General features: G+C 39.0%; 1 protein-coding gene across 1 annotated transcript in view; it reads left to right on the top strand.

Annotated features, from left to right (window-relative positions):
- TASP1 (taspase 1) overlaps window positions 1-13299 on the top strand; it is a 172082-nt gene that overhangs the window by 95167 nt on the left and 63616 nt on the right. Inside the window, exon 11 of the mRNA XM_065401129.1 lies at window positions 10511-10621. Within this exon, the coding sequence (XP_065257201.1) occupies window positions 10511-10621 (111 nt within the window). The remainder of the gene's footprint in view (window positions 1-10510; window positions 10622-13299) is intronic.

Here is a 13299-nt window from a genome sequence, read left to right on the forward strand (position 1 = left end):
GTTATGCTCTAGGCAACATCTCTGTTAGTCCTCACAGTTGGATCGCTGTGGTGAGTCCTCGAGGTCTGTAACCATGGGGGACCTCACCTAGAGTGGTCCCAACCGTAAATATCTATCTAAGAGTTGTCTCAGTTCTCCAAATCAGGAAATATAAGGTTGCAACGAGGAAAGCTAAGAAAGCAGCAAAAAATAAGTGCATGTTGGCTAGATCATGAGACTTTAGTTTGGGGACTGGATATGGTTGAAGGAAGGGATCTCTCCAGGCAGGAAAGTGAATGGATGTAGGGAGAAACTAAACACTTCTCATCTTTAGCAAATTTCTAACTTAAAAAGTGTTCTAAACGTGTATCAAAATGCTAGTCAGAGTCTGTCCTCTGAATTTCATTAATCAGGACCAGTGGAAAGTTCATCTCCTGGGCTGCTGTTCTTGCAAAGGCAATGCTAACTCTACTAACAGTGACTCTCAGGGGAACGTGACAAGTCTTGAACTGTCCATATTTGCTGTGACTTAGGGAAATACCAAGAAGTTTGTGGGTGAAAGGTTGAGGGGGGAATTCAGTTAGGATATGAAAACCGATTAATGCTACACAGTTTTAGTAGTGTTTGGAAAATGAATGGATTATACTGTGACCCAGTTTTTCTTGGTAAAGGGTACTATAAACTGTTCTAACTTTAACGTTCGAGCCACTGAATTTTGCAATGAGAGCTTTTCACTATGCTAGGATTCCCCCCTCCCCAAAAAGATGTGAGGGCTGTGCTACGTACTATAGTCCACAATTCCCTTCTTAACTAGTGTTTGACTGTAAACTAAGAAAAACACCAAAAATCATAGGGACAGGTCAGATTACGGTGCTGTGCTGGGATCCTTGTGGATAATGCCAGGCTTCTGGAATGTCACTGGGAGGACACAGTGCTCTTTTGCCTTACCCTTGGCACTTAGTTATAGCCTGAAACAGAGCATGAATACATAGAATTGGGTAATGATGCTGGTGCTTCCCCGACCCTTCACAGCATGCTCTATTCCACAAACTAAACTCCATTGCTAAATCTGCATCGGAAATGGGGAGCCCAAAGTTCTGCTCTGACAGACTCTATTGGCAGTTTTTCAGTTGCACACTTTTTACATACTTGCTAAACTGCAAAATTGAGTAATCGATGGTTGGTAGGTTTAAAATGATCCCACTGTAAACTGGCTTGTCACTATTTTGACTTCCTTTCCATTATGATGCTGAACTAAAGTAAACTTCAATTTCCTGAAGTTTCCATGTGCCAGAAACAGTTACATTAGTCTGTGATAATACATAAACTTAAAAATGATTGTAATGTGAAACAGTGGAGCACACAAACAAGACTTATCTTTTTATCAGAAACTGATAATCAGTTGCACATTAAGATTACTTATTTATTTTGGAAACCTGCTGAAGTATGTTTGAGTCATTGCAATATACATAAACTTAACTTCCACAGAAATGAGCTGATATTGATGGCTAGATTACAGGTGAGCGAAGCACAAATTTGAACCCAAAACATTTATACTGTAAGATCTAGAAAAGATTAGAAGATTCTCCACCACATCGCTTATTTCATCTGTAGCTCCTGCATTAGTCTTTTATACATAATAGTTTCCAGGTTTGGGTTGAGAAGGAGACAGTGCAAAGCCTGCAATAATACATGATCTAATACTTATCAGCTTCCCCATTTTGTTACTTTCTATAGCCCTCAAAATTCTAAGTAATCCATCCCCAAAGTAATATAGTAAATCCTTTCCCCAACCTTTGCCCTGTCAAAGAGTAGGTGATGTATTGTATAATAAATTCTCCTGTTGAAAAATAGATGTTGCTGTATTGAAAACTGAAGTAACAAATGTTTCCTTTTAAAATTGGGAAAATATTCTTCTCATTACTTATCTGTCCCTACAGACTGCTAGCATGTGATGTGTTGAAAGATTTCCAAATGCACTACTAGCAACACTCTGTAAGTTTACTGCTTTATTAATAGGTTGACATGAATGCTAAAAAAAAAAAAAATCACTGTTAATCCCTGGGGATGTGTGGTATGGTGGTAGTATTGAAAGTTGGTTTTCCTTGTAGTTGATCCTCGATCTCTCCAAATTCAGATTTCCCAGGAATGTCAGTGGGCTGCACATGTCCTGTAACCCACTTTCAGTTTTCCATCTCTCTCAGCCTTTTGTAACAAACTTAATGTGTCGGAGCTCTTTAAGAAAGTCATTCTCAAGGGAAATAATGATCTTCTACATCTTGTTTAAAGATGGTTAATCTCATTTTGAGGCCTGTTTTAGGAGTTGCATCAAAATCTTGAATTAGTAAACATCTGCTTGCACTCAAAAAGTTGGAGACACATGGGCTTGTCTTGGTGATTTTTCTAATTACTTTACTCAATCTCAGATTTGTACTTTTTTGCATCATATGGCTTAAATGTGTGTGTGCTTTTTTTAAAAAAGCTGCAGACCCTTTTGCCTAAGAAAAGGAGTAAAGTTACTCTTCCATCACTCATTTTACTGCAGCATCTGTTTTTTTGGGTTTTATTATAGTTTGTTGTAAAAGCACTACCTTTTGCAATGATAAAATATTCATTAGTAACATTCTCTAATTTGATTTCAAATAATTATTCAAACTACTAGTCACACATAAACAGATAGTTGTGGGCTCAGTTTTCCTTAATTGGGGTTGATTGCATTTGTCACCAGATAAGAATAGTCAGAGTTTGTTTAGAGAATTAAAAAAAAAAAAAAAAAAAAAAAACCTCTATGAAGAATAACAAAGGAAGTTGTTGAGGAAGAAATTTCAGCAAAGGATTAGAAATTATTACTTATGTTTTAACAGAAATTTTAGGATTTCTTCTATTTTAAGAGCAGGATACAGGAGAAACTGTTCAAAATCTTGTTTCTTTCTCCCTTTTTCTACTGTTACTAAATATGGGTACCCAAACTGTGACCTGTGGACAAAATGCATTCTGTAGCACCCCCATGGATTTTCCATGTCTTTTTATACTGTACTGTATCTTGCATACATATGGGAGAATATCTCAGTTCCATTTTGGCAGGGGCTTTCTGGCATGGGAAGTAACATGGCAATGTTAGAATGGTCTCACGAATAACTGCTTGTAGCAGAGTATATCAGTTCATATTGTATTATCATAGTGAGGGATGCTGCTTGCGCCTTTTCTGTTTTCTGGGAACCTTGCATTTTAAGGTTGATTAAGAAGTTGACAGGATTCATGGAAGTGTTTCCCCCTTCCTTCCCCTTGTGCTCTCAAGAGTTGCCTCCTTGTACTATGTAACCTATGTATTTAAATTGCTAAGGCTAAAGTATATCATATCACATGACATTTTTAAACCCATTTTTCTTACATTCAATCCATATCCAATTATAACAGACTTTTCATATGAGCAACAGTTAATTTGCATTTTATTTGCTCTAAATTATGCAAATTAAGTGTGTGTATTTCTGCAGGGCTACTAATGTTACTCCTGTGGGAATTTTGCGTCACTGTGCACACGCAGAATTCATATCCCTTCACAGAATTTTACTTTCCCGCAGAAAATGCCCCATTGCCCCTGCACTCAGAACCCCACAACAAGCCCCTGTGCATCCAGATCCCTCACTGAGCCACCTGCACCCAGATTGCCCCACACAGGATCCTGTCACCCCATACCTGGATCCCCTTCACACTTGGATCCTGCTAGGCAGAGCCTGTCTGCCCACACCTGGTGCAGAGGGGCAGGATCCCAGGGTGTTTCTGGGGCAGGCCCAGCCCTTGCGCTGTCAGGGTCGGGTGCAGCCTCACCGCCGAATCTCTGTCCCAGGAGGGAGTGGGGGGAAGCTGTAGGATGATCTCCCACCTCTGTGCAGCCAGTGGCCTGTGCTTCCCACTGCCATATTGGAGCCTCCACATTTATTTATTGACAAATAAAATGTGCAGAATTTTGCAGAATTTTTATTTTTTTTCATGAGGACTTCCCTCAGGAGTATAATTTGCATGGGTAATGCTCTTCTGCCACAGCTCAATCTGAAGCTCTGATCCAGCAAACTTTTATCAATGAATTATGTACAGTTGTATTCTCTGTGTTATAAAAGGGTTTTGCAGCATAGGGCCCTATATTTAAGATGTCCCTTGATGAATGAGAGTTAAAAAAAAAAAAAAAAAAAAAAAAAAAAATGGAGTGAAATGTGTACAAGGTTTTCAACAATCATGTAATGTGACTAGTTTTGACTACTAAAGAATACATCATGAGAATGCCGTAACTCTTTGAAATCTTGCTTTTTGTTTACAGTCTCTGAAGAGAAGAATAGGGCATGTAGCTTCTATGTTTAAGGGAGGGTGATGGTGCGACAAATTGCAACAGGACAGGAAGTTCTAGGAGTAGATTGCCACATCAAAGGAGGCATGAAGATGGCAGTGGGACGGAAACTAGTGAGGCTTGGGCAGAGGATAAGGAGGAAGGGACAAAAGAGGAGCAACAAGGTGAAATCAGAACTATTGAAGGTTTTGAAGGGGAGAATACGAAGGGATTTTCAAAGGCACCAGGTGTTTTCAGAGCAGCAGGTAGGTGACTTTTCTAAATTGGGTTGCCCTCTCAGGGTCTCTGCTAGATTACCATGTGGTCTCACATATTAGTTCGGGCATATCTTGATATGTTGTACATAGTACTTCAGGAGAATAACTTGCATTGACTCATTTATAATCTGCGCTTCTACTGGTTTTATAAAACAGATGACACAAATTCAATGGATCTAGAGAGTGCAGTCATCTAAGGGTATGTCTATGCTGAAGCTGGGAGCATGTGGGTAGATAAATGTGTTAGCTCTCCTAAAGATGGCAGTATAGCCAGGGGGAGCATGAGTGGCGGCTCAGAATAGCCTCCCAACTACGTACCATGGGGGTCTGGCCAGGATGGTACTCAGGTAGCTAGTTTGAGCTATCCACCTGTTCTACCCCAGTAACACTGCTATTTTTAGTGCACTAGCTCAAGCAGAGCTAGCGCGTCTGTCTACCTGCTCTGGTAAGCACCCTCCCAGCTGCGGTATAGACATACTCTTTATCTGTACTCTGAGGAAAACTGTATTGGCGAACCAATGTCTTTTTTCCTCTGTTGCTACGAGTATTCTCAAGACACTCCCTCAAATTCCCCACCCCCACCCTCCCATTCCGACCTTCCATCATGCTGAACTTACTTCTTTTTAAAGAAGGTAGACATAACTTTGTTCAGGACTAATCAGTGCTAGCTTGAGTTGGTTTTAAATGTCATTAGAAATTGCCCCGAGAATTGCCTTTGTACTCCTGGGTCTTGTCAATCTAGGAAGGAATGACTGACTGACTGCAGCAGTGAAACTTCCACTGGGCTGGCCAAGGGATCATATTTTTCCTCTTAAATGGATGAAGACTGCATTCAGGTCTGTTATCTGAGGTTCTGACTAAGGATTCAAGCTTCTTAGATAGAAAGTGAAAAGCCATGACTAGTACCTTCCCTATTAGCACTTGCTTTGGGTCATGGTGTAGAAGGTAGAAATGAGGCTACTAGAAGTAAAGTGAGTTGGGGATTAACAAAATAATACTGTTCAGAAGAAGCACAGTTATTTGTTACCAGTTCTGTAAGCACCCTTTCCAAGTTAAGAGTTTGCAGGTAATATAGAATTGTTTCTGGATACCAAATAAACTAATAAAATAGAGGTTCTCTGACTGTGGCCTAGTCTACACTACAAAATGTTTCCCAGTAGAGCTGTACTAGTATATAACCTTCCTAGTGCACTCACTTTATACCAGCAACGTGCTTTTGTTAGCATAGCTTTTATCGGTTTGGCAAACAAAATAAGGTATACCGGCAAAAGCTAATATATGCTAATATAACTGAATCTACACTAGGGCTTTTGCCAGGGTAGAAATGTCACACACACAAAATCTCAAGCCTAAGCATCACTACTATACCGGCAAAAGTTTCTAGCGTAGACCTGGCCTATATGACTCCACATTCAAGCAATCTAGTTACTTTCCATGAAATTAGTACTTCAATTTGTTTAAAGACTTGTTGGAAACACCTCTATCAAATTGTCTGAAATATCTCTCAGTGGAGTTTCTCCTATACTAAATTTCTTTTCCATGTTTTGCTGGTAATGCCTAATGAGTTGAGTTCTTTAAAATCTGCATTAATGTATCTGAAGTTTGTCTGTTTGGCTTAACAAGAAGCCAAGAATAGGGGCTGTATGGCTCACTTAAAGGAAACATGCTGGAAGGCTGGCACTACATGTGTACTTTCTGAGCTGCCAGGACTGGAGCACTATAATGGAGTTACAGGCCTTATTTCCAGGCTAACATTTGCTACAAATTACCCCTCTCACTGTTACTTCCACAGTGGAGGAAAGACCAGAAGACCACTGGTTTTGTATTGATCTGTTTTAAATGTTAAAATTTTTGAAGTTTAAAAATACTCTAAGTCTCTTTAAATTACTGCAGCCTATCTTTTGAATGCACAAGCCAGAGTGAACTAGACACTATTCTTATCTCTGGATATTCAGGCTAATTTGTGTATTCAGTGTTGTATACAGAAATAGGATTGTGCTGATGTACTCCTAGGGAGCAAATCTGTTGAGTAAGAATACTCCATTTTCAGTCTCTTTTCGGAATAGAATCACACACTAAAAATGTGAATGAAATATAAACCAGTGCACTGGTGTCTGCCAGAGTCTGCAGTCCGGCTGAAATAGTCACTGAGTCTGGAATGCTGAAGCCTAACCATTAAATATGAGCATTTAACGTTTTCACTGATCACATGAAAATCTGCACAATATACTTTAAGTTGCATCTTACTTTAGCATTGCAGAACTCAGGTTGTAGCCTGAGTTTGGGAGAGTGCCATCAGTTATTTCCCTTCCCCATCTGAACCATGTTTGAGCTGTTTGTTTTTCTGGCATATTAGCCTTTGGTCTCAATGGGTATTATGAGCTTCATACAAATATAGAGAAAATAATTGGGATTATTCTTTCTACGTGCTTAGAAATATGAAGTACTAATTACCCTCCAGCAGAGATGATGGGGACACTGAAGCATAGAGGTCAGGACCTGTGAAGTCAGTGGGAGTCTTTCCATTTACTTCAGCACGTTTTGGATCGGACTCTAAAAATGATTTACCCGTGACCAGATCAAGTTAATAGCAGTGCTGGGAATAAAACTCAAGAGTTTCTGGCTCCAAGCCTGGTGCTCAATCCATTAATTTATGCTGCCTTTTGAAGAGTCAAAGCAACAGTTGTAACTTGTAGTAAGTGCAATATTTTAAATACTGTAGAATAATAAGAATGTTCATGCCCTTATTTAAAAAAGAAATCTTGAAGCACTATCAACAGTTAATTCATTCGACTGGTGATTTGCGTCAGTACTGGGTTTACAATGGCACCAGGCCCCACACTAAGAAGGGGCCCTGGTGCCCGGACCGTGGCCCTGCCCCCACTTGGCCTCTTCCCCTCGAGGCCCTGCCCGATGCTTGCTCCTCTCTGCCCCCTCTCGGCCTCACTCCCCCCTTCCCCGTGCGAGCAGCAGGCGGGGCTTCAGGGGAAAGAGGCTGAGTGGTGATGGGGCCTCAAGGCAGAGCGGGAAGGCAGGGCCCACAAAAGGTTAATTCGGCCCTGATTTGAGAGCTCTCTTTTAGTAGCCCTTACTATTACCCCACCCATTTATTTCAATGAAGCTGTTTTCTCAGTTTGTAAAACACCATTAATGTAGCTTATCTTACTTGAGCTTATGAGGTGATGGACTTATTTCTCTGTACCAGTGAGGGAAGAGCATCTTGCTAAAGCCAGAGTTTTAAGCTCTGAAGCAGCAGAGCAGAAGCCTGTTGCGTTGGAATTACACATGGGCTTTGCAGCAGCAAAACTTTAGAGGCCTTGGAGTTTGTGGGAAGAACCACAGAAATTGAGCATTTTGACTAGTTTATAAAAAAGTAAGCGGTCAGTCCAATTGCTGTCATTAGTTTTGCACTCAAGGTGCAAAGTCTAAGGTTGTGATAGTAGAGAAGAAAAACTTTTAGAGCTGCTTTCCAAAATGAATCAACAGATAAAATTGCATTTTATTGCATATAGAAAGTAAGAAACAATACCCTCATATTTTAATGACAAAATATTAACTGTACTTTATTTGCAGATGCTTGAACCAGACATACTAAGCACCTGTTTTAAAAATCACAATTTCCAGATGTGTGTGACATCAAGTAAATAGATAAATGTAGGTATAACATTTTTAGCTCTAGCAGTCTGAGGAAACACACAGTAGACTCTTTTTTGCAAAGACCTGTACAGTAGATCTCCTTGATTTTTAGGTTAATGGGATTGTTTTAATTACTTAATAAAAACCATAGGAATACCAGGAAGCCAAAGTAAGGTTGCCATAATCTGGCAATGAACAGTGTCCTCACTGGAACTGTATGCAGCGGGTCCTTTGTCCTGCTGACTGGAAGAAAAGGGGGGGATCCCTCTGCAGTTGGTGGCAGAGAGGAGGAAGGGGGAAGTATACCTGGACAGAGCAGGGAGAAACAATAAGTGACTGGACTGGGCAAGAAGGGACTGCCCTTCCAGGTGACCCTAGAGGATCTCACTGTAGTGAGGCTGGCAACACCCACCCACCTACCCAGGGAATCAGAGTAGAACCAGGTTTCCTCATGATCCACTGTGGGCATTTATGCTAGTCACCTTTTTCCTTGGGGGCTGGAAAGGAATGGCAGGGTGGATTTTTCATCTTCCTCACTGGATCAGGGAGTAGTCAGGAAGTTAGGTTAAAATGTCTCAACTTAGCAACTACAAAAATGGGGTAGATGTCCAGTGCAGGTACTAGTTATGGAAGGGATATGGTTATTGGCTAAATTGGACTGGAGCCGGTATTCCCTGATATTTTAAGTGAATGAAGTTGTGCCCTAACAAAACCACATTTAGTGCTTCATGTTTTTCTTTCGGTGTGGCTACAGTTGTTGCATTTTTTGAAAATTATTTGTGGAGTAGAATAGCTAATCTCTCCTGTGTGCTTGTAGGGTGGTGGTTTAGATGGAAAAAATTGATATTCATGGAAAATAATACAGATTTTAAAAACAGATTTTCAGTACTAAACATTGGACCTTCATGTGCCTGGAAAAAAAACACGCCTCAAAATAGTAACCCTAATTGTAACAATCTTTGTTCTTGAAGTATACACGTGATGCCTCCATACCAAACAGAAGTAGAATCAGAGGATTGATAATGGGATTTCCTAATGACCAAGGCCAATAACTAGTAACCTAAATGTAAATGACTTTAAATCATTTTCATCTCTCAGCTGTTCAGTTAAACTGACTTGCTAGCTTTCTAGGAGGCCTATTTTTTATTTTATTTTATTTTTATTTTTTTTTGCTAATTGGAGCACAGTTGATAGCCCACTTCAGCTTCCCTAGATAGATATAATTGGGGCCTATTTAGATCATTGCTATCTGATCCTCCCACTGACTAGTGGAATAAAACCTGCCAGCTTGTGGATGACAGAAGAGGATAGTAACATCTTATGCCCAAAAAGTATCACAAATTCAGTCTCCTGTCCAAGAAAACATAGTTGTAATAAACATGCAGCATACAACTTGAACTGAACTGTACATGCTAAAGGACCATTATAGACATACAGCATACCATAGCAGAAAAAACATAGATGAAAAGACTAACATATACACCAGAAGCATGGGTTAATTAACTTTTCTTCCTGCTTGTCAGTAAACTGCAGAAGGCTATGTTAACACATTGAGGCAGTGACTAAAGGTCTGCATGAAACACTCTCAGTTCCTTAAGACAAAGTTTTGTGAGCTAGAGGAGTTCTTAGCAAGAAACATAAAACCTAAGAGCAGATGTGCCTTCAAAAACCTAATTACAAGTAAACTTCCCTTATTCCCATGTTGTGATTGGAAAACTGAGGCAGAAAGGCTAAATCATACCGGGAGGTGGTGTTAAAGATGGGATTAAGTTTGGAAGTTTTTGGCTCTAAAACCTGAGCTCAGATTTACATTTAGTAATATATTATATCATTTATGTAATGACCAGAAGATATCTGTGTAAGGTAGATCTGTGCTTTACAAATTTCTAATCTAAGGGCTAGATTACATAATTATTCACTTGAGTGACCAGTATGATTACTTGTGTGTAGATGACTCATGTGAGTTATGGTTGCAGAATCTGGAGGGAGATGATTAATCATACACCATGATACTTTCCCTTTTCTTCTTACCCCTTTTCCTCACCTGTTTGCTTTCTTTGTATTTAATCCTTGCCTCTTTTCTCTGTGTGTCTTTACCATGGAGCTTTAAGTGAATTATACTGTCAGGTTCGATTGCTGATATTTGGACTTGCAGAGGAACCAATGTCAGAACCTTTAATACAATAGTGAAATCCTCTATCAAATACAGCTCTTTACTGTGTGGTTATAAAAGAACTATCAGTACCTGTGAGTGGTAACTATATTCTAATCATTCTTGGTGGTGATATTTGTGTAGGTTGTGGAGAGCACCTTGTAAGGACCATACTGGCCAGAGAATGTTCACGTGCTTTGCAAACAGAAGATGCCCACCAGGCTCTGCTAGAGACTATGCAAAACAAGTTTATTAGTAAGTATACAATTCATCAGAAAACTGCCTAACCGTACATGTTTTATCATTTCTGTTTGAAAAGAAAAACAGTCCATTAAAATATAATCAGATATATTTTTGCAATTCCTCTTGGAGCTACTTGGTGGTCTTGAAGCTATAGACAGAGATTAAGTAGTATGTTGTAATGTATTTAGTGAATGATAAATTAAACCACAGAAAAATACATACAGGAAAGGGAAATATATTCCTTGGTTGGGAAGTCACTGAATGTTAAAAGCCAGGGAACAGATAGTTTAGAGGGAGGAATTTTCTAGGTTGAATCACTGACTATAGTATAGAGTGAGTTTGTTAGGAATTAGTGATTTAATAATCATAGAGGCTATAAAATGCTTCTTCCCATGCCCCCTTTTTTACCTAGTGGAAATTAAGATCCATTTTATTTTTTGATTAAAAATCCTGTGTGTGGACAGATTCTGGTTTGTGAATTAAATAATTTAATTTTTTTCAGAAAAAGAAATATAGATTTCACTGAAGACAATAAATAGAAAAGGCAAATGCTGATTGTTTTTTTTCTTCCCCCTTAACATAATGATTACAATTGTGGATCCTATTCAGTCATTCTGTGTCACATATTTTTGACTATTTTGTTGTATGTATGTATGAAAAATATAAGTACAAAACTTGAGTAAAATAAAGTAAGAAAACAAATGTCACCCAAAGCGTCAGATTTTCACGCTCTAATCAATTCTAGATAAACCTAGAGTCCAGGAGATACCATGGATTACAGTGAGACTTTTGACATATGTAGTATGTCAAGCTTCACTGTAGTCTAATCTTACAGCATTCAGAAACATAAGGACTGTTTAAGTTCCTAAGCAGTTGAGCATAGGTCATGTGTCTCTTAAGTGTGCAAGTACCTTGCTCCTGGGTGATGTGGTCAGGGGCAGTACCTTACTGGAAAACTTCTTAATTGCAACTAATTACTTATTTTTATTTCAATCTAGAAATACCATGTTAAACCTTCACACACAAACAATATATAGGTGTGTGAGCCTCTAGCACAGTGATACTCAAACTGAGACTCAGGAGCTGAAAGTGGTTCTTTAATGTGTCTTCTGCAGCTCTTTGCAGCACATGATATTAAAACACGGTGTGATTTAATTATTAACCAATCAGGATGCAGTAAATGAAACAATGAATTCACACTGCTGTGGCTCTTTTGCGTAATGTTGCTCACTAATTTGGCTCCTGAACCACTGAGGTCTGAGTATCACTATCTCCTCTAGCTACTGCTAGAACAAAGAGAGGGCAATGGAAACCTGATACGTTTTATAATGTGCCTGGTACCAGGCCTGAGGCTAACTCTGATGATAAGAAAGCAGCACTGTGTGCTGTTTACTGCTTTAATCCTATTTCTTAAACTCTGATTATGCTTAAATCTATGTCATCAAGGTATAGTCAGGTTGGCTGGTTTGTTGTTTAAAAATATAAATCCTAAATATTCTAAATGTCACTTGGCTAGTCATAATTGAAAATATTACACTGTCTGATGCCATTTATTGCAGTGCAAAAAGGGCTCAGTCCCTAAATCCAGGTGAGACAAAGTCAAGAAAAATTGGAGAACTAGATTGTGGTGATAGAGACAAGCTCTGGAAGTCAAATAATAGTTGTGATGAGGGTATTCAACTTGAAGTTCTGAAGAGGTAATATTTAATTTTGGTGTTAGTTTGTCAAGTTATTATAGTGGAACTGAAATGTTCATGATCTTTCCTGAAGGTTTTCTGGAAACAGCAAAATGGCAAAATCACTTGAAATTGTAAATAAGGTGTTTGATTGTGATATTTAGGTCAACTAAAAGTTGCTGCCTAATGTTGACCAAATATTTATAACTTTCTGGAAATTTCGTTTTATTTATTTGTCAGAAACAGAAACTTTACCTTAAGCAAAGAGAGACTTTTCACCTTGCTTTATATTTTAGTGTGTATTTGTATCTCTGTATCCCAAGGTGAAGTTTGAAAATGAAGAAAATATTGTGAAATTAATTCATGTTATGATAAAAAAAGAACACTTGTTTACACAGGTACTTTATTTAATATGATTTGTAAAAATAATCAGTTGGTAGATGCCCCTTCCATGCTCTGGGTTCCCTTGCAATGCTAAATTTTCATTCTTGTAAAATGTGTATATGACCAATATGCTGCTTAATTATCCCTAAATAATTAAGATCAGTAATAAAGAGCTTCGGCTAAGACAAAACTCATCCCTTCAGATGTTATTCTCCCATGACTGGGAGAAAAGATAGATCTTACAGTATGTTCAGAAGGCTAAGGAGAAAGCAAGTTTTAGAGCCTATGGGGTCTTCACTGCAAGTGTCTTGCCATTAGCTCCTCTCCATGTAGAAAGCTAGATCTCCATCTTGAGCACTGCATCTGACCACCACTGCAATTTGTGTGATATGGGGAGAGATGCAATTTTTTAGGTCCCGGTAGAATATTTGTATTGCAGAAGTGCCTCGGAGCCCCAGTCAAGGACCAGGACCTCATTGTTTTAGCCACTGTACAAAGACAGAACAAAGATGGTGTCTGCTTAAAAGTAGCACAAATATATTTTTAGCACATTTTAACCATATACCCCTGAGCCTACTGGCACAGAATTGGGCAGTAATCTGCCTAAGACAAGCAGCTATATTGTAGGCA

The sequence above is a fragment of the Emys orbicularis genome, chromosome 3 (assembly GCF_028017835.1).
Source record: "Emys orbicularis isolate rEmyOrb1 chromosome 3, rEmyOrb1.hap1, whole genome shotgun sequence".
Taxonomy (NCBI): domain Eukaryota; kingdom Metazoa; phylum Chordata; order Testudines; family Emydidae; genus Emys; species Emys orbicularis.